At 34.3% G+C, this 26,922-nt stretch overlaps 2 protein-coding genes across 2 annotated transcripts; one reads left to right on the top strand and one right to left on the bottom strand.

The window, feature by feature from the left end:
• The first annotated feature begins 2,583 nt into the window (after positions 1-2,583).
• LOC126680773 (polyol transporter 5-like) lies at positions 2,584-5,560 on the top strand. Its single transcript, XM_050375956.2, has 3 exons — positions 2,584-2,868; positions 3,120-3,466; positions 4,231-5,560. Exons 1-3 carry the CDS (start codon positions 2,679-2,681, stop codon positions 5,341-5,343), a joined length of 1,650 nt encoding a protein of 549 aa, XP_050231913.1. The 5' UTR covers positions 2,584-2,678; the 3' UTR covers positions 5,344-5,560.
• Positions 5,561-7,824: 2,264 nt separating this feature from the next.
• Positions 7,825-26,149, bottom strand: LOC126680771 (phosphatidylinositol 4-kinase alpha 1). The gene is made up of 26 exons (XM_050375952.2): positions 24,819-26,149; positions 24,171-24,512; positions 23,912-24,073; positions 22,666-22,836; positions 22,353-22,511; positions 22,105-22,232; positions 21,686-21,992; positions 19,891-20,059; positions 19,459-19,676; positions 18,617-18,775; positions 18,327-18,509; positions 16,795-17,316; positions 16,331-16,690; positions 15,240-15,454; positions 14,699-14,879; positions 14,168-14,304; positions 13,806-13,956; positions 12,207-12,473; positions 11,418-11,495; positions 11,250-11,297; positions 10,969-11,141; positions 10,686-10,881; positions 10,071-10,211; positions 8,838-9,046; positions 8,416-8,577; positions 7,825-8,316 (listed from the first exon to the last, which is right to left on the bottom strand). Exons 1-26 carry the CDS (start codon positions 25,866-25,868, stop codon positions 8,058-8,060), a joined length of 6,147 nt encoding a protein of 2,048 aa, XP_050231909.1. The 5' UTR covers positions 25,869-26,149; the 3' UTR covers positions 7,825-8,057.
• Positions 26,150-26,922: the final 773 nt, after the last annotated feature.

The following is a 26,922-nucleotide window of genomic DNA, read 5'->3' as shown; positions in this document are numbered from 1 at the left end:
AAAACCGGTCAAACCGATTAACCGAACCGAAACCGGAAAACCGAACCGGAAAATATGGTTAACCGGTCCAACGGTTTAGGTTTAGGTTTTGATTTTTAGTTTTCATGGTTAATGGTTTAGGTTTAGGTTTTGGATTTCTAAAAACCGTGGTTAACCGGTTAACCGGTTTATATATATATATTCATATATTTTTAATAATTAATAAGATATATTTTATGATCTATAAAATAATATTGATTTTATAATATACACAATAAAATCTAAATATAAAAATATATTGACATATATTTTATTTAGGAATATTTATATATTTTAGGAGATTTTATATATGAAAATATTGTAAAAGAAATTTGTTTTCCTTATTAAAATATTTATTTAACAAAAATAGAAATATTTAAGTCTATAAATAGTAGAAAGTGGACGTGAACAACACTACAAACAATTCAAAAAATACAAACCTAGCTTTAATATTACTCATAAATTATTTGTAAATAATAATAGTTTTAAATATTTGCATTGATTTAACTATTTATAAGATAGTTTAGATTTATATTTTTTTAATATAATTTGAATTTCTATAGTTTTTTTTGTTTGCTAAAAAATCAAATAGAATTAAAAATATATCTTTTTTTGTCTTTAATTTTTCTAATGGTTATATAGTTAAAAACCGCAAAACCGAAAAAACCGAACCGTTTTTTATGGTTAACCAATTTACCGGTTAACCGTTTAAAATTTTAGGTTTAGGTTTTTAATTTTAAAAACCGTATTACAATGGACCGGTTTACAAATTACCCTCATGGACCGGTTAACCGGTCCATGCCCACCCCTAGTATTAATAGATTTTTTGGATTTTATTTTTAATTTTTTATTGTATTTTATTTTGTTTGGTGAACCGACCGAACCAAACCACATTAAACCGACAATTCGATTAAACGAACCGAATTAACCGCCAACCGAATATGGAATATTTAGTTTTCGTTTATTAGGGGTGGTTTGGTTTGGTATCGGATTTTAGAAAACCGAACCGAACCGTGCTCACCCCTAGTTGTTTTGATATCTTTTCGTTACTGTCATAAATTAAACCAAATTAAAACCGAACCCATCAATCGTTCTTCATATTATTGATTGAATTTTTTTATTGAAACAAGGTATTCATCAGTCTCTACGATAAAGTTTTTATTATCTTTCTAAATTATAAAGTTTATATATGTGAATTTATTTCACAATAAATAACAAAATTTCATCACAATATATTATTTGTTACCCTGACAAATAAGTTATTTCAGTTTAAACAAATTAAGATACAATCAATGGATAAAGGGTTTAATTATTAGTTGGTGAACAAATTACAAATATTTCGTAATGAGATCTTTAGAGTTAAAAATGATTAAAATACCATAAGATTAGATAAAAATGTTAACAACTTGTTGGACTTGAAGCATTGACTTGTCTAATATATAAATATTCCACAAAAACAGCTCATACCCACATGAACTAATTGTATCTTAATGCTATATTAATAAACTTTGTTAAGATATAAAAAAGAACAAATCATTAGGGTTTGCAAAAACCAAACCTGATCAAATAATTGAATTGAACTAAAAAAATGGGATTTTGATATTTGATTTTCTTTAGCTCGATTAGGTTTTAGACAAAGAAATTTTAGTTAAATTGTAATGCAAAATGCACTCAGAAAACCGACATGAATAAAACAATTTAATGCCTTAAAAATGTTAAGTTTTTTTTTTCAGCTGAAATTTCTAACTAAACCTTTCAAAAAAACGAATTTTAACATATTTTATAGTTTTACTTTTTAATTATAGCTATTTTTATCCAATTCAATGGTACATTTATCTACAAAAATGCTAAAGGAAATTTATTTTGTATTTTTAATTTTTATCATTATAAGTTTCAAACATAAAATAATATAAAGAGTATTTTTTTTTTTGAAAATTAAAAAGAATGAGTATCTGTGAAAGAATTTGAACTCATGACCTAGCAATTTGTTGTTCAGCACTTATACATTTAAGTTATAATTTACTGGTTCTAGAGTGTATATTCAAATTTTATTTTTCCCCAATCTAAACAAATGGTCACAACTAAAATTAAAAAATAAATTAAAATTGTGAATTTTAAAACTGTGGTTCATAAATAAAAAAAGTCAAAAATATAATATTCTAAATGATTAAGCTCAAGCTCAATTTGGATCGAACTCCTACAAATCTATCTAAAAATTAATATTATTATTTTTTGATAATTAAAAAGGAGAAGCATTTGTGTAAAGAATTAAACTTACCCTAGCATTTTTATGTCCAACATTTCTACCATATGAAGTATAGCTCATAACAAATTAGTATATAATTTATATAATATTTTATATATACAACATGTAATCTTTCTAATAATTGATATAAACCAAAAAAAACCATGCATATGAAACGGATCAACAAGTGATCAGGTAATATCCTAAATTCAGGAAATGAAGTCAAACTTTTCATAAAAAAATAATAAAAAATAATTAGTTACAATTGGAAGATCATGACAGCAACTCTTTAATGGTCTATTTAAGCAAGACCAAGTTTCATTTACAGTTGCATCCTCAAGTTATGGCTGCTTGATTTTATCCACAAACACTGCTTCATAAATTTCTTCTTCTTAATTATTTTTTAATCAACACTATGGCTGCTAATTTAGAACCAGATCATCAACAACATGCTGCTGCTGCTGCTTCTGTAGTAGCTAATAATAATAATAATAATAATAATAAAACAATTGCAGATTTTGATCCTCCTAAAAAACCTAAAAAAAATAGATTTGCTCTTGCTTGTGCTATCTTGGCTTCCATGACTTCTATCTTACTTGGCTATGGTAAGCTTCCTTTTCTTTTCTCTTTTTTTCATTATTATACATTTTTACGGAAACGGGCGAAATGAAAAAACTCTGAAATCGTACCCTTTTATAAATATAGAGTTTCGGAAGTATTTTCGTTTCCAAAAAATCAAAGAGTTTCATATTATTTTTAAAATGTTTGCTTTTTTGTTTCCGAAATGTAAGACCGGAGAAGTTTTCGCGTTTTTTTAGTCTAAATTAATTTTTTTCGGTTTGGTTTGGTTCGGTAGATATTGGGGTAATGAGTGGAGCTGCAAAGTACATACAAGAAGAATTCAAACTCTCTGATTTCAGAATAGCAGTGTTGGTGGGAACACTCAACATTTACTCACTAGTTGGCTCCGCCGCAGCTGGCCGGACCTCTGACTGGATTGGCCGTCGGTATACCATAGTGGTGGCGGGAGCTATTTTCTTTGTCGGAGCACTTCTGATGGGATTTGCTACAAGCTATGCTTTTCTGATGGTTGGCCGTTTCGTCGCCGGAGTTGGCGTCGGCTACGCTCTTATGATAGCTCCGGTTTATACTGCAGAAGTGTCTCCGGCTTCTTCTCGTGGTTTCCTCACCTCATTCCCTGAAGTACGTAGATATTTGCTTATGGCTTTTTCTTAAATTCATTAATTAATGATTCATTTCTAAATAAAGTTCATAAGATTAATTAAGTATTTCACAAAAATTAAAGATTATTACTTAGTTCACAATAATTAAATATTTGTGCAATTCTAATTTCTACTAAAGTTTATAGAATTTTGGTAATAATTTATAGCAGTTCAAGTGACATATGTGTTGAGCAATATTTTTGTTGAATGACATACGAAAAATTTAACTCATAAAATAAAATGTGTTTGTCATATAGTAATTTTTATCCGATTTATCTCATTTAATTAAAACAGTACTAGTGTTTAGTAGCAAAACGTTTATTTTTTCCGATTTTGTAAAAAACAAACACCACTTATATCAAAATTCAAAATATTAATTTAAGTCCCACAAATATAATACAGTAATAAAAATATAAATTTATATTTAAGTATTTGAAATTCAATTTACTCTTATAAAAGAAATCGAGTAGAAATAAATTATTTCAATTTGATAAAATTATAATTATTTTAATTTATATTCTTATTAATATTCTTAATTGAAAAAGAGTAATTTTATCAAAATAAGTAATTTACTCTATAATTAGTAATTTTAGTAATATGTCTAATAATTGTTTTTTTAAAATCAAATATATAACATCTTCATTACTATTTTAATTTTGTATATCTTTCAAGAATATTTATTATAAAAAATTTATAGTTAAACCAATATGGAGTAATAATTAAAAGAAAATTGTCTAATTGCAGGTGTTTATTAACGCGGGAATATTACTAGGATACGTATCAAACTACGGATTCTCCAAGCTCCCACGACACTTAGGATGGAGATTCATGCTCGGAGTCGGTGCAATTCCGTCAGTAATCCTCGCCGTCATCGTCCTCGCTATGCCGGAATCCCCACGGTGGCTAGTCCTACAAGGCAGGCTCGGCGACGCAAAGAAAGTCCTCGACAAAACCTCCGACTCACCGGAGGAATCCCAAGCCAGACTCTCCGAGATCAAACAAGCCGCCGGAATTCCACAAGATTGCAACGACGACATAGTTCAAGTCCAAAAAGGATCGCACGGTGAAGGTGTATGGAGAGAGTTACTCATTCATCCTACACCGTCCGTTCGTCACATCTTAATCTGTGCGATTGGTATTCATTTTTTTCAACAAGCGTCGGGTATAGACGCCGTCGTTTTATACAGTCCACGTATTTTCGAAAAGGCTGGGATCACCTCAGATAATGACCAGTTACTCGCGACTGTAGCCGTTGGATTTGTTAAGACTATCTTCATCTTAGTGGCCACATTTTTACTCGATCGGATCGGACGGCGGCCGTTGCTTTTGAGTAGTGTAGGCGGGATGATTGTTTCATTAGCAACCCTTGGATTTTCGTTGACTATTATTGACCATTCAGATGAGAAGATTAAGTGGGCCGTGGCGTTATGTATAGCCATGGTGTTAGCCTACGTGGCGTTTTTTTCAATTGGTATGGGGCCCATCACGTGGGTTTACAGCTCAGAGATTTTTCCGTTGAGGCTACGCGCGCAGGGTGCGAGTATGGGAGTGGCGGTGAATAGAGTGACGAGCGGGGTAATATCGACTACTTTTATTTCGTTGTATAAAGGGATAACTATCGGCGGCGCGTTTTTCTTGTTCGCCGCCGTTGCGTCGGTTGCTTGGACTTTCTTCTTTGTGTGTCTGCCGGAGACGCAAGGGAGGACTTTGGAGGATATGGAGGTGCTTTTTGGTCATTTTGTAAAGTGGAGATCTGCATTGAAAGATGAAAATTTGAAGAAGCAGCAAAATAATGGTGAAAAAAATGGTCAAATTCAGATGGGTAATGGTGGTGCTACTAATACTACTGTAGCTTAGGGAAGGGTACTTTGGTAAAATTGTCTACTTCAAATGTTAGATTAGTGTGGCTGTTAATTTTTCTCTTTTTGTTTTTTGTGTACATGGCCCTCTTCTTTTTGGGCAAGTAATGGTTTTCTTAAGGTGAAAAAATGGAAGGTTTTGTGTGGAAGAGAAAAAGGGAAAAATAACAAAAATTAATTAGAATTATGAAAAAGAATATAAAATATTTCATCAATACTTTTCTATTTTATTTAGAGTGTTTAAGTTATTATTTTTAAGGGCATAGTCTAATAGCTAGCTCGAACATTATGTATCTATCCAGCTTTGAAAGTCGGATGTTTAAGTTTTGTTGTCTTGAGTTCAATTCAATCGGAGTAATTGCTGAACCATGTCATATAGTTCTAGCAACAACAAAAATTACAAAAACAAAATGTGATACTATTGCAAAGGATAATTTCAATATTTTCCATATGTAATCTTTTCAATAAACGCTGGGGCAAATTCCAATGAGTTTTTTTCTTCTTCAATTAAAAAAATTAAAATAGTATTTATTTTTTATAAAGTAGTTATAGAAGGTATCTTCAAGTTTATTCCCTTCATATTTTTACAATGAAATTATTAACTAATTCAATATTTAAGATAAAAAAAAAGTTTATGGTGCTAATTATGACAAGTATTATGCCTTAATATCTATACAACTAAAGATACTGATAAAATATAGAAATGAAGAAATAATGACAGCAATTATTGGGTAGGAAAATGTTGACCATTTAAATGTGTTTGGTTGCCTATTAAGGATAAACTTTGATAAATAAATAATTCTGATTTATGAATTTATATTCACATCATCAAAAGTCTTAACTATACCGCATTCATATAAAATATTAAACTCTATTATTTATATGAGAAATATTTAATATTAAATCTGATCTAAATAAAAATTTCTTGTCGACACCATAGCACAGCACATGGAGTGGACTTTCAAAGAAAGAACAAGCATTGGAATTGTGAAAAAAAGAGTTTTGTTTTCCTTATGATTGGTTGCTTTTCTATTTGGTGTCAAAAACATCAATTTCTTCCCTACTTTTTCTAATCTTATTTTCTTGCATGACAAGAGGGGAATGGTTAGTGATGCATATGGTTGGATTACTAGTTGAAATGAGTGGTCTATTATTGTTTTTGTTCTATTGTGTGGAAATCATAAACTAAATAATCAATCATAAATGAGAGTTGTATTTATGTTTTTGTTTTGAATTTTTTTCTTGGTAGTATTGTAATTGTTTAACTTATAGTGAGTGTGACAAGGAGAATGAGGTTTGCTTACTTGAGAGCCTTTGATGAGAACTAACTAAGGAAAAAATAAAATGAGTCTTTGGTATGAAAGAAAAGTATATTTTTTGTTTAAATTTTCTATTTGCACACATCATCATTCTTGTAGTTATTATGAGATTTTGATTTAATATGCATACACATGATTCATTCATTTGCTCGGACTCTCATATCTACACATTTCAATTTCTTTCTTTTTAAATTTATGAATGAAGAAGCAATATATAGTACCGTAGGAGTGCGCATACAGTTTAAACCTTACAAATTAATTTTTAAAAAAGCCAAATAAAACTAACCGAGATTAACTTTTTCCATTCAGTTCCGCTTGTACCAAAAGTGAACTTAAATCTTTTTACTTTTAAAATCAAACCGATAATATTAATTTTTATATAATACGGAACCAATTCCCTTCCATTATTCGGGTTTATTAATTTTTTGCACACGCCCTTAACGTGTAGCCATATGGTGATGATGTGACATTTTAAAAACAAAGGAACCGCATATTATATATGTGTGTACGCGCGTGCGCCGTGTGGGTGTGGTGTTTAAACACAGAAATGGGATATGAAGGTGATGGGCAGAGAGCAAGCATGTGATTAGTGTCTGAATACAGGAGATCTGGTTCATGCATAATATATACTATATACAGAGTCCGCCAGCTTGTTTTATTACTTCATTCTTTTCAACTTGTCTCACAGCTAAGGTCTAACAGGGACCCAATGCTTAATTATAATGCAACTTGATCAAACTTGCCTGCCTTACTCCCACTTCACTAATTTTCATTCATAGCCCCTAAACTTTTCTCTTATTATAGTCTCTCAACTTTAATTTGTAACTATATTCCACCTTCGACTTTTATTTTGCAGTCAGTTTTGTTCCTCGCTCTAGCTTCGTCCCCTTAAAGTTTAATGATAGGAAGGCAAGTCCAAGTCACATTAAATAACTTCACTTGGAAATTCCACGATCCAAATAAAACTCAGACGGAGCAACATCAAAAATAAGACTTAATATAGTTATGAATAAAAGTTTTGGGGACTTTGGTAGGAGAGAGACTATAGTTAAGGGACTGTTAATGAAAATTATCCCCCCAGCCAGTTCTTATGCCTAGTTCAACTGACCTCGCAACTGGACAAAATTTATACAGAACTGTGTCCCCTAAAAACACACACATTTCTACTTGCTAGGATCTTGTGAATTTCATTAATAAATAAGGATAAACACCTGTACTTTTACAAACAACCATGGAATTCCGCCTTTATGTCACAAAGAAGAGCCGTTTCTAAGATCTTTTAACTCGGGTTTTCATGGAGGAATCCCCTTGAAAGAATTGAAGCTGTAACCCTAAGAAAAAATATTACAAAATTACAAACAATCATGTACAATTTATACTCTGTAATTTCAGTTTACTTCTCAATGCCTTGCTGCAGATACTGTATCAAGTCATAGCCCGCAGTAGTCCACTTGTTATAGGCGTCCGTGCACACGCGAATCATGAAATTTGCAGCTTCCCGCTCACTCATTTCGGGATGAAATCTCTTGCGAAGATTTCCAATTGGATCACCCCTACTGAAACAGGGTAATCCGCTATCTAACATCAACGCCACAGTGTTGATTATCCCGTCCATATAACGACGGGCAGCTAGGTAACCCTTGACACACAATCTGCATATATTTAGACAAAAAAGTCGAAACACTCGGCCTTCAACTAAATCTATAATATAAATATGAGAAGGAAAATCCACAAAGTTGTACAATTATTACCTTACAAACTGTAACCAGGTTTCACTCTTCATAACACCAGATGGATCTAACAATTGAGTCATCTCATGGCTCAGCTTAAAGTGTGCACTCTCAAAGCGCATATTCCCACCAGGTGATGTTTCCAAGATAAAACCAAAATCAATATGAACAAGCCTCCCCACACTGCATTGACATGTTGTATGTTCAGAGTCAAATAAATTTACAGTTTCCATGTTTCAAGCGGAACAGGTTGAAGCAGGCTAAAACATAACATGAACTAAGCAGTTGACTATATCTAGCATTTAGGTACATCATCTTCCTTTCCAACTAAGATCATTTAATATTAATGATATAAATGTGATAGCAATAACGTCATCTATAGCCATTGAGATTCAGATATTGTAAAATCGGGAAAAGAATAGAGAAAGAGAAAGATATCATACTTGTCAAAAAGAAGATTCCCGTTATGTCTATCCTTAGGCTGGAGCAGAAGACTGGCAACTGCATAACCAGCACTGCTAATGATAAAATTCTCACGAGCAGCTTCAAAACTAGCAGAGCCTACAGGCCCAAAATCCTGCTGAAAAATCTCGTACAAACCACCATCTGTTGTTTCACCCATCTGACTTCTGCTTCGAGTATTAGGCACAACCTGGATGATCCCAAAAAAAGGGTAATAAGAGAAGGAACAAGCACAGATAATTTCATTTGCAATTAAATAGATCATCTGAAACAGTAACTTCATCATTTCACACAGCAAAAAAGAAGAGCCTGTTGCATGTAATGAAATTTCCAATTAACATATGTGGGAGGGGAAAAAATGATTCACTTAAAAGGTGAACAGTCTGTATTAGATGACTCGTGTTTATTATGGCGAACACCCAAAAACAATTATACCTGAAAGGATGGGATCAACTATCAGCCTAGATTGTCAAAATTAAAAGGAAGCCTCCCAAGATATGAATAATCAAAGATTATTTTGAAGAGTACGAAGGGAAGTCATATCTATTGACAGTCAAAAAACATTACACTATGGCACTAGAAAGATTCCATACAGTAGTCTACATCCAGCATCAAGCTCTAAATCAATAATATATAATTAAAACTCTCCAAACAGAAATATGAAATTAAACACAGAACTATAAGGCCAACATATTCTTCCACTAAATTGCTGACAATCTAGTCTTCCAACAATATAACTAATTCTAGAAAAACTCAACTAGATAACATCAGATGCTTTTTTCATTCTTCTCCATTCTCCCTTCAAAGTCAAACTCTAATGAACTCAAGAACAAAACCAAATGCTTGGCAACCTAACAAACATAGAATGTGAGATCATATGCATAAGGTGCACACGTGCTATACAGGAGTTGCCACAAATCTTCTACAATTCGCAGATATTAAAAGAATCAGACGTCAAAATGGAATGATTTAGGATCAAGGCACAAATATTTGAATCCTTATACATATCATGATAAAAAAATTGCCAGCCCAACCCAGTAATTAGAATAGAGCAAATAATTAGCAAGTGCGAGAATCAACTTGAGGCTAGAAATATGAAACTTAACTAATATCATCACTATCATCCATATTTTTATGCACATGCTGTATTTATCGAAATAACTAAAAATAATCTCATCACACACAGCACTTAGGGCAGAATGCAGAAATCATACCTCTATAATACCCCTTTCTGGGCCTGTTGGAAGAACTCCATAAGGAAACACATAGAGATTAAGTCCAACTGCTTCAAAAATGTCTCTAAGAAGTGATATAACTTGTAGTGCAAGAACATCTTGTCGACAATCATCTCCAACCTTAAAATAGGAAGCATTGATGATGTAAATACAGCTAAAATTAGAGTCAGTACTTTAGATTCAGATATGGGTTTAAGAAATAGGTGAAAAAAGTAGCTTTTCCAAACCATTAAGACTCAGCGACAGATCATAAAACATCAACGCTGTTTGCAATTGGAAACACATAATGGACAATATAAATCTCATGCACCATTACTATATGAGTTATATGTAACAATAATCTAAGGTTTGATCTTCATTAGAAACAAAAATTGCTGGATACAAATAGAGAACTGCTAGAATTTGATTAATAGGTCATCAATGAGAATCTGTCGATGAGGGAAAATACTAATTTAATACATTTCTTTCAAAGAAAATTTACATGTTGTATACAGGAAATATGAAAAATGGTTAGTCAGGTATCCAATATCCATAGAATAAAGCTATACAGTGGTTTTTAAAAAAATTGTAGAATTCAAAAGTTCACAAGCTTACCTTGAAAATGCAAGCTTGGGGTTTTGTAATATTCTGATCCCCATCCCGGTCAACCACATCAAATGTCACCATTATAGGAACTTTTGCTGCTGACTGTAAAGGTATTCCACTGTCTACCCGAATACCCCTGACAAGCTTGTTTGGAGCAGTTGGTAAATATAGGTCATTTCCCTCCATTTCAATTTTCTCCAATTCCCTGTCCTCACAAGTCCAAATGAACTTGAGCAGAAAGATATGAAACATAACCATGTAAATCTAATGCATGAGCACATGAGGACCATACCTTCGGATCCCTGCCCGACGCTCTTCCTTCGGAAGTGGAAAGAGAACACCAGAAATAGATGTGACTTTGTCAAAGAAGTCAAATTCCCTTTGAAACACATCCAGGGCCTTTGAGGTGAAACCATCAATGATATGTTGCCGAACAACAGGTAACAGGGATTGAAAGGAATTATTCTGAAATGCAATTAAGTATATGTATGGATATTAGGTAACTAATGGAAAATTAAATAAAATTTATCACTATCGATGTTGCAACCAAAACTATTAATCGTATAGACATACCTTTCCAGAGGCAGCATCTTTTCCCGTTTCTAATACACAAGTTTCCCCCTGCAATTCATACATATGCCAATAAGTACATCAAGTGAGAATGGTTGCATTTCTTCAGTCTTAGATAAACATGTTAAGAGTATATCCATTTTAGTCAAGAAGATATACAAATGTTTACACCTGTAGATGCCATATAAGGATATGGGCAAATATGTCACTTCTCTGAGCTGCTCTCAGCAGGTATCCTTCAACTAATTTCTGCAGAATCATTTCAGTAAAGATTAATAATATAACACACTGGTATTTGAAGTGCATGTGGCATGAAATGATGCAATTTATAAAGTGCAATTTTGGCAAGTTGGATTCAGTTGATCGAAGCTTGAGCAACAATGATAATTAACTTGAGGTTTCAGACTTGTGTTAGCAATCAACTACTGATACCATACTAAGCTCAATAATAAAATACAAACAGATTCAGAAAATCATAAACAAGGACTTTCTTATGATGTATAGTAATAAGATTAGTAAAAATTTACAATAGTAAGATAAAATTTGGCTTTAATTGCACTACACCTCAGTCACCTATAGAATTTGTGAAAACATTACCCAATCCAACAAGCTCCCTACCAAGCTATGATCATTTACCCAGTGATGTTAGAAATTATAAACTAGGGGGAGGGGCAAATCGCAATATACAATATATATATGAGGCAATTTTTAGAAGAAGTGTGTGTGTGTGTGGGTGGCAGTGGTGGTGGTGGTGGTTGGGGGGGGGGGGGGGGGGGGGGGCAATTGTGATATAATATAATTTCTTAAACAAATTTGAAAAGTTGGAGGGGGGGCAAGGCCATCCCATGCTATCCTCCCCCTTCTCTCTGTCATTGCATCCACCGTAAACCAGCCATATGCATTTAAAGAAAAAAGTGTGATGTGCATTATGCATAATAACTTTTTTATCAAATAACTAACCCCTTCATCATATCTCAGAGATTGCACTAACTGTGGCATGAAAAATGTCACACACTCTGGAGGGTATGATTCCAAAACCCTGAGAACATATGCCATGACACGTGGATGACCCTTGTATGCAGGAGTGAGGAACTCCAGAGCTTGTGTAATTGAACAAGCAGCCCAGTGTGGTAGTTGCTGTAGAAGCACTGAATTTTCATCAACAGCCTTTGGGGTGACAAAATATGGCAATGCTTCAGGTATGCAACGGATTTCCAAGATATGCAACTGAAAGAAAAGAGGTTAAGTTATCTGAAAGTCTTAAATTACAAAAAATATATGAAACAATAAACAAGGAAATAATGAAGGTGCTGGCATCATAAAATATTACTTTTTGGTTTTCATTTTTCAGGACAGCAAACAAATGCTGATAATAACCATAACTTTAGCTGATTAGGATAGGAGATTCATCCAAGATATTGATAGCAAGAAAGACTTGATGTTTATTCATTGTAGAACATCAATTCATGGTTGTGGAACAGCTAGTGCAAATAGCAAGCATTTCTCTAAAGTTAGCATTAACTGAAATAAAAAAGACAAAATGGCTAGTTCCACTTAATTGAATATCTTTTTGGGACATGAAAGATTTCATTCTATCACATGTTCAGAAAAGCAAAGCAGAATACTGCTTCTGACCTTCTGTAAAGGTATGGTTCATAATTACCAGATCAAGATAGAAGGTCCATGATGCTGACCACAAATACCAAACAGCCAATTAGAAGCTCAATAAAACTTGAACTCTTAGCCTTAAATGGGGGATAAATGCTAATGATTTTGTATTATATGTCCGTTTTGACCATAACACTTCATCTCACTTATTTATGAATGTCGTTGTAGAAAAAGAGTTTTGTCCCTTGATTGTTGCTTTCCTATGAAGATTTATCATTCCTTTGACAATATAAGCCAAATTAAAGTACTTTCACATATTAGGAAGTAGAAGCTAAGTTCAATAAACTAGCTCCTTAATAAGCTCCGCAGCTTTGCACATATCATGCTTAACTACAAATGATCCTGATGATCTTTGACTATTTTCGTTGGTTTTGCATGAAAACAAACGTGAGTAGAAACTTTAGCCAAAAAAATTAATAATCTAACAGGAATATAAGATCTCCATGTCAGTGCTTCAAACCATACCTGCAGGCTATTTTGCAGCAAAAAATCTCTACTTTCAAATGCCTTAAGAATTTAAAAACCAATTTCAAATTAAAATTCTGTTTGATTTTTCATAATTTCACTTAAAATAATAACCAATTAACCATAATAAAGATTTTTTATTATTCTAACACAAGTATCATCAGAAAAACAACTAATAAATAATCACCCAGCTTCATCCCAACTGCTTAACATCTATGTTGTATGGAAACTTGTCGAATACTACATTTCGGTGTTTCATTTTTGTTTTTGTATTCACTTCCGGAACTCTGAAACTTTATATTTACACCATATTCTTGTAAAATAATATTATTTTCCCGTTTCAACATTATTAAGTTTAACATTCTATTCCCGTGCAACACAGCTAAACATTATCATTTGTTTAGTCATAAGAAATGACAGAAATACCTGAACAAGATGAGTAACTTCAGCCTTTAGAGAAACATTGGTGGGAAACCTTGAGACTAACGACAACGCAATCCGAGGATCCACAGAGAAAGCAGTCCTAGCATACTCAATCCATTTTTCTGAGCTAATTTTAGGACCGGATGTGCTTTCCCTGTATATAATATGAATACAGAAAACATGTCAAGATCTGCACATACTAACGGAATACACCTATTAGAATTTTAATATCTTGGAATGCAAACCCCATCCCAGTCTCCTAGTATCAGTATCGTCTCTAATGGCCTTTACAATAAGCAAAGATATATTATATTATTGTAAAAGAATGATATATAAACTTGTGCAATAGTACAGCAAAATTTTACTTTGAGTTGGTAGGTTGTGCCCAAACTTCCAGCCTATCAGCTTCATTTTGGCATAACATCAAGAGCAGCTGTTTCCGTTTTTCTCTTCCAACGACATAATTCTCAATTTGGCCCCAGACAGGATGATATTGATCATTCTGCAATCATTTTAATACATCAATTAGATGCACCACTATACCAACTCCATACAGCTATAGAAACTATTTACCTCATCCATTACAAATATTTTCTACAGCTTCCCATTTTGGAATAATATGAAGTGTTCTCTACTATTTTCATTTGAAGATAATGCATGATAGCATCTCATAAGTATACAAGATTGCAATAATAAATGTACTACCGACGAAAGCAAAAGTGTTATGAGAAAAGAAGGAGAGTTTTTTTTTTATTGTTCATAATTACATTTTTGATTGAGTAGTATCGCTGGTAAAAGAAATTATGGGGATGGCTAAAGTTGTGTTTGCAAGTGCAAGTATAGATTCTCAAACTACATAATGGCCATAAATTCATATGGTATAATAAAGATCTTACCATGTCAGCCAACGGATTTCCATTCTCTTGCCCGCGTCCTTTTGCACCAGATTGAGAATCTATCCGCTCATTAGAAAGATAGTGAAGAAAGATAGAGACAGACTGAGCCTCACTTTGTGTAAAATTCATATTGTCAATGTCATACAATTCAGGCTCAAAAGCAAACCATCCCAAACAGGTCCTGAAACATGCACCGAAGAACAATTTCAGTTCTCAAATGCAAAACTACACTGAAGGTTTAGTCAAATGGGTATCTTCTTCATCTTTAAGCAATAAGGCAAAATGTTAAACAGAACAAAAAATGACACAAAGGTTGACCAATCACTTTGGTGAGAAAAATAAAGGTGAATTCACTTTAAACAAGCTTCAAAATCTTGTTATTAACAATCAAGGCAATCCATTTCTTTTCTTTTAATTTTTCTTACTATTAATGTATTTCTTGATCCTTACTTTGTTAAGTACATCAAAAAGAAAAACAAGAAAGAGTGAAGACAATATAAAGAATAAGAACAGGAAGCAAGTCACAGTCGACCACCAATACCTATAGATTCGGTCTTCAAGTAGTTGAAGCCCTGATTTGAAACCTTGCAAGTTCCCCTGGCTTTGGCACGAGCAGAACTTGAGCCCCAGAAGCATGCAAGTGAAAAATGTTCCAGTAGCTGCTGGGTGGCGTGAAAAGTTCCATGGCAATTTCATGGTTCCTTGTAATAGGCGTCCGAGAAGCAAGAGTTGCTCAACGCTATTGTGATGAACTACCTATGCAGAAACAACAATACATATATGATATCTCCAAATACTTGGTGAACCAAAGAACATCTTACAAAAAAACAAAATTAAAGAACATAGACAAGCAAACACATAACTATATATACCAAAACACAATAGTCTATCCCTGATTTTAACAGTGCCTTGACAAATGTCACTTGGAAAATATAACACATCACTTTTACTTAAATTACTTCAAAATGATTGTTCAGAGTTTTCACATTGTGGTCATCAGCCCATCTAAGCTTAAAGATCACTATGCGGCGCTACACCACACAAAACCATGATTAGAGGGTTAATTACTTTAAACTACTTTAAGTTCATAAGACACACACCTATTTCCTTATTCTTTGGATACAAAATTAATGTCTGAACTCTGTTTATTTGAAAAAATTGTTACCAGATAATACCATAAAATATACATGTTATAGTATTGCTTAAAATAGTAAGACTGTAACCGGTAACTATCTAAATGGTTGTCTGTTGTGTCATTAATCCATACTAGAATAGCAAATATGTTGAAGTCATTTTACAAAGCCCTAAATTCTCCTTTGCCTCTTTTTCAGCCACATGGTAGAAGATATTCAAACAGATCCACAAAAAAAGATCTGCAGACCAGTACTACAGTAGTGGAATGAGGAAAGAAAAAGAAGCCCCAAAACCTTATAAACATATATATATAGCCCAAAATAGTTAAATTCTCAACTGTAGGAAAACAATTCAAATATAAAATAGCAACTGCTGCATACTCAGCAAGCCAACTAAAGAATCGCTGGCACTGATAATTAAAGTAATTCTTACTGAAGAAACTATAGCATTGTCTAAATGCAAAACCAAAAACATAGCTAACTAAGGAACCTTGTATACCTCAAACCGATCAATCAAAAATCCAAGCCATAATCTATGTGCCATTATTTGTTCAACAGGATCAATCACAGGTGGCAATTCTGGTTCCCCAGGAGCAAGCTGAGGTCTCAATTTTGCAGCCGGTCCCGAGTACTTCAGCTCAGAAGCAAAGAGGCCTCGTTTTGTATCAATAGTCCATAACCATGCATCAACAAGCTCAGCAAGAACAAGAGACCCCAGTTGGGGTGCAGCTGAAACCAACCAAGTCCAAATGAAAACACCTGTTTCCATTGCATCTGGTGTAGAAATATAAGCAGGACACCAGCATAGAAGGCGTAGAAGTTGAGCAAAACCCTCTACATTAGATATTGAATCAGAAGCCTGGCCAAAAAGAAAATTCAGATAAAATGACCTCCAGAAAAGATCTTCTAAATCAACCAGTAGATAGAGGATCTAGAGAAACAAGAGGATGAGCACAATTTTACCATATTTGATAGAAGTAATGCAGTTGCCTGAGAACAAGTATCACGAAACTGCGACTTGTCCACTGCCCCGCCTTTCTCTGCGATGCTAACAAATTGTTGAAGAAGATGGACAAACTTATTAAGTAAAATTTCATTGAATGAATCATCCTCAGGTATTGGCGGCTGAGAAAAAGCTCCAGATATCAATCTCTGGAGACCACTACCAAAACTTGGTGTGCTACCAGGTTGAAATCCACCAATGCTGTTATACAGCCTTCTCATGCCAGCAATTTCTCCGGCATGGTTACACTTAACTGTTGCACTAACTATGCCAGTACTGAGTACCTCCAAATTGAAAGCATCTGTCAATTTTAAGTTTGATCCTGATGCGGCAGCCGCTGCAGCCATGACTGACGGGATATTCGCAGTTCGTATGCCTGTCCAATCATTTTTACCAGTGCCAATACGTATCTCAGTTAAAAGCGAGACCGCATCAGCTGTAGGTTGTGCACTTTGCCAAGTGTTTGCTTTGCACAGCTTTTCCTATTATATGCACAGCCACATCAATTAAACTCCATCAGGACAACAAAAAATAACTTCTATAAGAAGAAAATGTTAATCTAAACTAAAACAAGAAAGACAAATCATCAAAATTTTGATTTAGAACTAAGGCTGCATTTGATAAGTGGCATAGGATGAAACTGAAAAGGGAAATACTTCTGTATAAGTTCCTGGGTGCATGTGTAAGCATACAGCGGCTATCTTACATTGCCCAACTTTTAAAGTGAAGGTTCTTCATCTATCTATACACTTTATTTTAAACAAATGAAAAAATAAAACATGTTGGACACTGAGACATCCTGATCCCCTGAAACTACATAACACTCAGAAACGCAGGCCGCAAGCAAGAAGTCATGTCATGGACACTACGCGACACTCCTCTTAAATTCATAGAAGAAAAAAGTTGTCCCACAAAATGGGAAGACAAAAACTTATGAGACAGTGCCTTTCTATTATTTCAAATGAACCATATCATTGCAAAAAAGGTATATTCTCACCAGACTTTGGCCTCGTCATATTATCTCTATCAAAAAAGGCCTAAATGCTAAAGGAGTCTGCATGTTTTAACCCTCACCCAAAATGAAACCTAAGAAAGACTGCAAATAATGATCTAAAACGTTTGCAATCAAATGAAGGACCAGAAGAAATGAAACCAAGGCTAGCGTAACAGCAAATGAAACTATTTTCTTATTTAAAACTATACCCAAATTATTGAGCAAAGATCTGATGACCAATTTAGACTTTTGTGATATTAGTGATTAACCACTGAAAGGGAGAACAGTCTAGAAATCAAGCTATTCACTGACTAACAATATGGCCAAATAGAAAGGAAACTTTCCATTTCAAAGAACTTCCTTTTATGAAAATGTTAAAACTTAAAAGTTACTAATAGAACTGGAAAAATATTAATCTATCTGCACAATTGAAGCAAACTTAAGAAATACAAGTACACTAATTCTTGTCTCTAATTAGTAATAAATCATGAGATCAACCTGAAGCAGACCCTGGCTAGTGCATGGGGCATAGGAAAGTGATATGCTGATCCATTCTCTGAGAATTCTTTGATATAAAGAACGAACTGTCGCTCCCCATGCAGGATCATTAACAACAGTAGAAGACGCATCATTATGGACTGAAAATAGTAGAGTGTCTAAGCAGGATGAATTCCACAAAACCTGCATAAAAATGTAGCTCCATTTATTAAAAAAAGAAGTAATAAAATATCATGAAAATGATGAATAAATAGTTGAATGATCACTAACAGTTTATCAAATGGCTTTACCTGGGGAAACTTATCTCTAAGTTGACTCAACAAGTTAACAGTTATATCTCGGATGTGTTCCTCTCTCTGTGACATGGTTTTGATGAGGAAGCAAGTATGAGCAAAAAGAGTTGATTCTCTGATTTCACCTTCTTTGCCTGTTTCACTTACTCGATCTTCCTGAAGACAGATCAGCATCAATAAGTTCACTTAGCATCAAAAAGAAGGAGAAAATGTAGAAATAAAGGAGGAAACAAACATCATGCTGTAGTGGAAGGCACAATTCAAATTCTACCATTAGGACTAACACAGCAGTTATTCTAGGACGAAGGATGCAAATTTCAGTTAAGTCTCACTCTAAAGTTAGATGGAACTATAAGTCTTGGGATCATGTGTGGTTACTTGTTACTTGTTAGTGGAACAAGAATCATTTAATAGGAAAGAACCAATGCTCAAGGTTATTAAATAAGACATAACATATATTAAACAAGGAAAAAATAAATATAAACATCTGTAGATTAATATTTAAATGGATAGATAGGCCTACATACTAACACTGGGGGTAATGGGGGTAATCTATCTGAATAACATCCAAGCCTCATGAGCTATTGCATCTTCATGTTTCACTTAAATCCTTTTGCACTTGAAATAACAGATTTCTACAATTGCACATGCACATATAAGAATATAGCTAATTCCAAGCCTAGGGATGAGTTACTCAAACTATTCCAGACTTCAACAATTAAGAAACTGAATAAATCTGTTAAATATGGTATGCTTGCTTGAGTTTAAGATCAACACAATGTTTTTTTGGGACAATAACTATTATATGTTCACTGCATGCTAAAAAAAGGACATTATACCAGCCACAATACTGCTGCTTCAAATGCCCTGTGGACAATTGCCGTCAAACATTGAAAGACAGATGGCATAAGATTTGGAGTTTTTAGGTACTCAAAGACACAACTGAACGCACTTCTAGAAGCTGTCAAACCAGTACCACCATTAAGAATGCCACCATTGCTGCGGAATCGAATAATCTCCAAGAAGGCAACAGCAAGAAGATATGTTGCTTTTAAACCTGATAGCAAAAGGCATAATGCAGGATCAAACATACCGGAGAAACAACACACGGCTTTCAGACCATTATTAAGAGAGAAGTACATCATAGAGCAGGGACAAAAAGCTTCAAAAACATTACAGGACAAAAACTACAAAGCAGGAAAAATATCCTACTCAAGAGCAAAAAAGATTACATAATCCTATGACACAATACAATAAGGGGATTGTCCAACCTGAAATTGTGCTCATTGCTGCAACTTCAACTCGCCCTCCTAAGGCAGCTGAAAGAGCAGCTCTTTGGGTCACAGCTGCTTTCTCATTGCCACTACCACGACGGCTTCCAGGGTTGTGGAGGGCATTAAGTTCCAATTCATCTTCAAGCCATTTGACAGAGCTAACAACCTGCATGAATATCGTGATGTCAAAAGTTTATATTTTATTGATATGATTATGTGATAAATATGTTCACTGCATTGGAGAAAAAATAATATTTAGTCGCATAAGTAACAAGAGTTCTGCTATTGTTCAGAAATGCCAATTTAGAAAGAAAGAAAAATTATCACCTAAATATATTTGATATAATCATGCCACCCTAATCTGTAACAGATGAAGCATCCAATGAAAGTAAAATGCCATAGGGATGCAACCATTTAGAGCAAGGTAGGTATCTATCTAAACAGAATTTACGGGAAGAAACATTTTGGAACATAGTATCTATCCAAATAGGAATTTCACATTTCAATAGTAAAAAAGCAGGTGCCTGAAATTTATGACTATCATCCTGTTCTTAACTTATGTAAGAGATGCCTCTACCATTTCCAAACTACTCTTATCTCGAAGGAAACTTTCTTTCCTGTCAGACAAGCCCCACTTTCTTTCAGAAAACACATAGGAATCAGTGGATTATGGAAGATATTGGATACCATAGCATGCTGGTTGGCGGTTGCTCAATCCTTTTCACACTAGACCAAACAATCGTCCCTTGCAATCTCATGTCAGATCAGGTCTTTGTAGGGCAATCCAAAAAAACACAATGTTGGACACTCTACCCAAACTTTATAGCTCCCTACTCTAAACATTGGATTCTCTAACCTTATGTAGATTGGATTCCGCTAAAATGTTCTCTACAGATAGAAATAGTGCCATTGGCATTATTATACCAAATATTGTCTCCACAGGATCAAAAGGTATCATAAACAGTTTTAGATTCCCCTACGCAGCATGTTCAATAAGAATTCTAAATAACATGTACAACCAAAAGAAAATAAAACAAAAAATACAAGTGATCAAACAGACAGCAGTCTTTCACTATGGATGTGGACTTAAACCAAACTTGGACTGCCATGGGTTTGCTGAAGCACATAAACCTCATGTGAATTGCACTGAGAAGCAGTTATTTTAAATTTTGAAAAGCAGCAGCAATTCTACTGAACTCACTTTAAGCCAACTCATTTTATAATCATTCAGATTGCCCTAGCTACTTTCTCTTTTTCTGTTCCTATTCTACTAAGGATCAAAAGGAAAATGAATCTGATGCTTTCTTAATATCTAAACAGGAGACTTCCATTACATATGGATCAAATGCAACTTGCTCTTAAATTAAAAAAACTTAATATACATTCTAATTCACCAAAATGGGCTAAGACAATAGAACAGAGCAGTGTTACAAAACAGAGATGCGAAGTGTGCACTAGCACCATCATCTTATTCAAAGAGTTTCAACTTGCCATTGCCACAAGTAACTCAGTGTTGGGAGTATAAAGAACCAGACTCTAACATGCTCATTCCAGGAGAGCAACATGTTGAACCAATAGGAGAACATGATAAAAAAATTGTAGAAGATCCATGGCCTATGAAAATATGACATTTTCACTAGCAAAAAAAATGAATCCACCATAGCAGCTTCTACAATTATATGATCTACTTGGAAAAAAATCGGATTGAATGCAATATTATACAAAAAGAAACCAACAGGTTGATGAAACATCATAAGAATACGATGACAAATTATTCAACAAATAAACTTACTAGAGAAGGAGTCCCCAGTGCAATACGCTGAACAGCAGAAGACCATTGCATATTCCACATGTATGGTCCACCAACTGCCTGAAGAGCAATTGCACCCATGCTTCCCACACTATTCAACGTGGTTGAAACTGACTTTGTTGGCATTTGACTTTTCTGAATAGGGGGTGCTAACCCAAAAAGAGCAATATAGAACCATAAATTTCGGAATAACTTTAATAGCGATGGTTCCACACCAGCAGTAGGATCAAAATCTGAACATATTTCAGCAACAGCGGGAAGCAGAGGTCCCAAAAAATCTGCTCCACTCCTGCAGTTGGAGAATAAGGCAGGTTATCTCTAAACACAAGATAAAATTATGAAAACAAGACAGTAATAAGCACATAAGAAGTATAGATAAACATGAAGAAACTACTTTTTACCTTCCACTTTTAGATTCAGCAGCCAAGCCTACATCTGAGCACAAAGAAAGCAAACGATGACGATAGTCTGATCGCAATTTTGTATTTGTAAGTCCCTTAGCAACCAGAACAAATCCTGCAGGAAGAGTCTAGAATATGATTGAAACAGTGAGTAACCAATTGATAATATAATTTAGTGAAAAAATTTCATATAGTAAAAATTCTCAAGCAAAAACTTTACAAATAACACACTCACAGAGAATGCATACCTCAACACGTTCTGTAGTAGCTTCAGGTGCCAATGTTTTGCTTTCAGCAGATCCTAGAGCTGATAATTTACTCATATAACTTCTCGTCATCAAAACAACAGTCTCACGATATGACTTCTCAAAACCTAAACTGGCTATGCGAGAGACTGCATCAAGCAGCTGCAATGAGTTAGAAAAAAAGAAGTCAGAAGAATACAACGAAAATTTCAGAAGGTTAAATTGGTAGAAAATTGCCATTTGAGATGTTCAAAAAACATTAAGGAGTCATCAATCTATATTTGGCTAATGCAAGCTCTGGAGACAGAGTCCATACACGGAGTCGCAATAAACCAGGAGCTGAAGCATCACCCTCTTCTAAGCTTTCAATAAAAAGCGGCAGTATCATGTCTACCACTTCAGGCTTCCTAACAGAAACAGTTAGATCAGCTAGCAGACGTATAATATTCAGCTGCACAGGTGGAACTCCCTGCCTCTCCTTACCAACCTAAAAGTAGCAAGGGTTAGCATAGAATGAAATTCAACCACAAATTTATTAGCAGAAAAAAGAATCCTGACTATGCATCATTAAATATCTATATCTATACTTCTATACTATATATAAAACCGCGGATGCTGAGTTGTGGGGGGGGCACATTTACAGTAATACCCTTAAATATTAACTAAATTAAATTACTAAATACTATACAAACTCATATAGATAAACTCTTGGTTAATGTGGATTTCAATACAAACTTTTAATTAGATTAGAAATATTAACTAAATTAAATCTCCAATTATAATTAAAACTACCTACTATTAGTAATTTACTCCACTAAAATATCTTTTAGGAATAATTACGTTTCATAAGTTATATTAAAATTTAACAAAAGCTTCAAATGCAATCGATAATCTTGCTCTGGTGCAATAAAAGATACATGGTTTAAGTTTTCTTAGCATGTCAACTCTATATTTTTGCATGTATAAATTGCATCATTTACGGAATCTAAATTGCCTTATAAAAGTTTTTCAACTTAAGGGTTTCTTGCTTGGTTAGATAATAGCGAAATTAACATTGACTAGATAAAGTAACAGTAATCATATTAATTAAATTATATAAATATTATCTATGTGAATTGATTTTAAAAAAATAATAAATTAAAGTATTATATTTATTTCTAATAAAAACACTAACTAATTAATATTCATTATAAATAAAATAAATTAATATAATATACATAAATTGACGATTCACATTACGAGCCACGTGCGTAGCACGTAATCAAAACTAGTTACAGGAAACACCCTACTGATTAAATCACATATGCAGAAACAAGTGAGATTAACCATGGAAACTAATACCCCAAGCAAGAATCATAATGATGCCATAAAAGCAGAAGGTTGCATAAATTATGAGAGCTATGACAGCTCGGCAATCTCCTATGAACATAAATTAAAAACTATTGACATCACTAGAGGTATATAAAACCAGATGAATTTTCTAAATCTCAACAGAAGGCAAATAGCTAACCATATGCTCAATTGCACAAGAGTAAGGTCCTAAAAATATAATTATAAACAACCTGTTCATCATAATCATTTCGTTCACGAATGCTTGTGGCTAATCCCATAATAAATGTGTCAACAGGTGAACGGTCCTTGATCCAGCCAGATTCAATTATCTGACAACTTGTTTTCGTCACACTCTCAAACATGGCTCCCTGGCCTCCACCCCAAGTGTCAGCCTGTGACAATCAGGAGTATAGCAATAAAGATTATATCGGGGTACTCAATGGATCAGGCGTTTATGAAAAGGTATTAAAACCCAAGCATCACGGATACCTGTGCACATGCTGTCAGCACAAGAGGCTTAAGGCGAATAAGCAGAACACGCAATGGCTGACCTCCTTTAGTGACAGCAATATGAGCAGAGCCACTGAGGAGAGAACTGAATAATTCTTCACAAATTCTCAACTTTCTCCACACAGATAGCAAACATGCGTCTGCAGCATCTATCATCAATGCAAGAGTCTCGAGTACTAATCTTTTAGACGTTTTCCCATCTGCATCAATGGATGCAAGACTCTTGAGTGTCATACTCGCTGCAGCTTGATAAACAGACAATTTAGCATTGACTCTAGATTTTAGAAGGTGCCCCTGTTCAGTCCAATCCCGCTTCCGTATCTGCCACATAACCAAATTACCCTTATCAGTTACTAAATCCAACAGCGTTATCTAGCCACGATTCATTACAGCACTAACCAATACACAAAACAATCATCCAACGCCAAAACAATCAATAGTTGTGCACACTATCAAGAACACTTAGTGTTTCACCAATTTCTGTACATTAACATGGAAAGTTTCCAACAAATTATACTTCAAATATAATCAGAAACCTAAATCCCCATTCTATCCTTTAATTCAACTAGTACAGTAACTAACCTTGTCCGATCAATAACAGAAATAACAAAAAGAGTAGAAATTTACCTTAAGAAAAGCCGAAAGAGACTGAAGCTGTTTTTTCGCTATAGACCTTAATCTCATCAAAAGAGCATTATCAATTTTAACATGATCCAAAACATGAGCAATTAACTTAAACGCAAAAACTTGCTTTTCTAATCCATCTACATTCTCTTCTTCAAATGAAGCAACATGTTGCCTAAACCCATCACTATTAAACCCAACAAAACTACTCATCCCCATAGAATCAAACCCACTCTTCCACATTGTCCCATTGTTAAAGTTATGACTCCCATTCATCATCAGCGACGACATCACACTCGCATTGCTCGACGATCCTCCCGACGCCTGGCTCAAATCGTTCGCCGGACTCGAAATCGTAATTTCATTACTTTGCCTATTACCATTCTCATTATGAACATTTAACGGAGAGCTTTGAGACGACGTCGTTTCAGAGTTCAGCCGTTCTTTCGGAGAAGCTGGAACGGCATCAAACTGATCGAGAAGACAGGTGATTAATTTCTCAGCATCAGACGGAGAAATAGGCGGGAAATGCTTTGTTAAAGCGAGCATGAACGTCTTGGAAATAGCGAAATTCTCAGTGGAATTATCATTATCATTATTACTTTTATAATTGTCAACGTTGTAGTAAGCATTGACGGCAGCTAAAACGACGTCGCCGAAGAACGATTGAATCTCGTTGGCGAAATCAGGCGATAGTTTTGCAGCTTGCGAGATATAGCCTAAAAAGTCGACAAAAAAAGAAGAGATCGAGTCAATAGAGAACGACTGAGGCCAGAACGACGGAGAAAACGACGTCGGAATGAACCGGAAAAACTCGAGAACAATGGCCTGAGGTCTATGATCGGTCGTGTCGGAGGCGGATTTAGACAGAAATCTAGAAACGGCGAGAATAGCGTTGAGATGAGGGCGGGAAACCCTAGGCGACGGCGATGATCCGGTGGAGGAGTGGAAAAAGTCCGGCTGCGGACATCGATTGCAAATCCACGTCAGCTTATCGTTGAATTGTGAGGGATTCTGTGAGATTAGGTCACAAAGCTCAATCAAGGCCTCCATAGGGGCGAATCTGCGGCGAATTTGATGAAATGTGGAGGAATTAGAGAGAAATTTAGGGTTTACAGAGAGGGATTTGAATGATCATTGTGGAAGAATAATAATGTAGCAGCTGCTGTTTTTGTTTTTGTTGTTGGCATTTTGGGGTTATTTTTTCCGTTATGGTTTTTGGTGTCGCGCCTGTGTTGGATTCTTTTAATGTCAGTCCTCCGCCTCCGTCAAGCTTGGATTGTATAGTTATTCTCTCGTTTGGAATTTGGCAAACGACAAAATCAAATGAACTTAAAAAGAGAGAGGAAAAGCTAGCTACTCCTTCAAAAGTTCATTAAATTAATATTTTAGTTCATGGAATTTTAAATGGAAGTTAATGTCAAAATGTGAATTTATATTTCAATTTATTTTTCAAGAATTTTATTAAATTTGATGATTTAATATGAAATAAATAATTTATATGCGCAGTACAATTTGCAAATCTACTTATGAAATAAAACAAGTATTATCAAATAGTTTTGCTATTAAAATTTAGTCTTTTATGAAAATAAAATTCATCACATGTAAACTAATTTTTTATACCAAATTCTATCTATGGCATTTGATTTAACCATTATCTAAAAACATTTCATAAAAAGATATATGTGTATATCTTTCGTAAAGAAAGAATAGACAAAAATATCATAAATAAAAATAAAATAAAATATTTTAAAAAAATATAAAAACATTTTATTGTTAAAAGCTCTTCATCCATCTTGATTCGCGATAAATTAAATTTTTATATATTCCATCGATGAATTTTAACTAATTAAAAACTAACTATCTATTATATTTAAGGGTTAAGGTACAAAAATGACCCTAATGTTTACCCTCTGGCTCACATTTCCCCCTAATGTTTGTTTCTGCTCAAAAATGACCCGGACGTTTACAGAACGGAACAAATATGACCCCCGTCTAACGGCAGGTTGTTTCAGCGTTAAAATTGCTGACCTGGAATTAAAAGAGCCGTTGCCAACAGCCCATGTGGCATTTACTCTGGCCACCTACCCCTTCACCACCTACCCCT

Source organism: Mercurialis annua, linkage group LG5, assembly GCF_937616625.2.
Source record: "Mercurialis annua linkage group LG5, ddMerAnnu1.2, whole genome shotgun sequence".
Classification (NCBI taxonomy): Eukaryota; Viridiplantae; Streptophyta; class Magnoliopsida; order Malpighiales; family Euphorbiaceae; genus Mercurialis; species Mercurialis annua.
This window is presented reverse-complemented; position numbering and strand designations above follow the sequence as displayed.

What these genes read in the sequence shown, in the direction of transcription:
- LOC126680773 (XM_050375956.2), top strand. Translation starts at nt 2,679, where the DNA reads ATGGCTGCTAATTTAGAACCAGATCATCAACAACATGCTGCTGCTGCT. An exon ending in TTCTATCTTACTTGGCTATG is followed by an intron (nt 2,869 to 3,119) that starts GTAAGCTTCCTT and finishes TTGGTTCGGTAG; the next exon opens with ATATTGGGGTAATGAGTGGA. An exon ending in TCCTCACCTCATTCCCTGAA is followed by an intron (nt 3,467 to 4,230) that starts GTACGTAGATAT and finishes GTCTAATTGCAG; the next exon opens with GTGTTTATTAACGCGGGAAT.
- LOC126680771 (XM_050375952.2), bottom strand. Translation starts at nt 25,868, where the DNA reads ATGGAGGCCTTGATTGAGCTTTGTGACCTAATCTCACAGAATCCCTCA. An exon ending in TTTTGATTGATCGGTTTGAG is followed by an intron (nt 15,455 to 16,330) that starts GTATACAAGGTT and finishes GTTTCTGCATAG; the next exon opens with GTAGTTCATCACAATAGCGT. An exon ending in CAGAAAGGGGTATTATAGAG is followed by an intron (nt 9,047 to 10,070) that starts GTATGATTTCTG and finishes GGGATCATCCAG; the next exon opens with GTTGTGCCTAATACTCGAAG.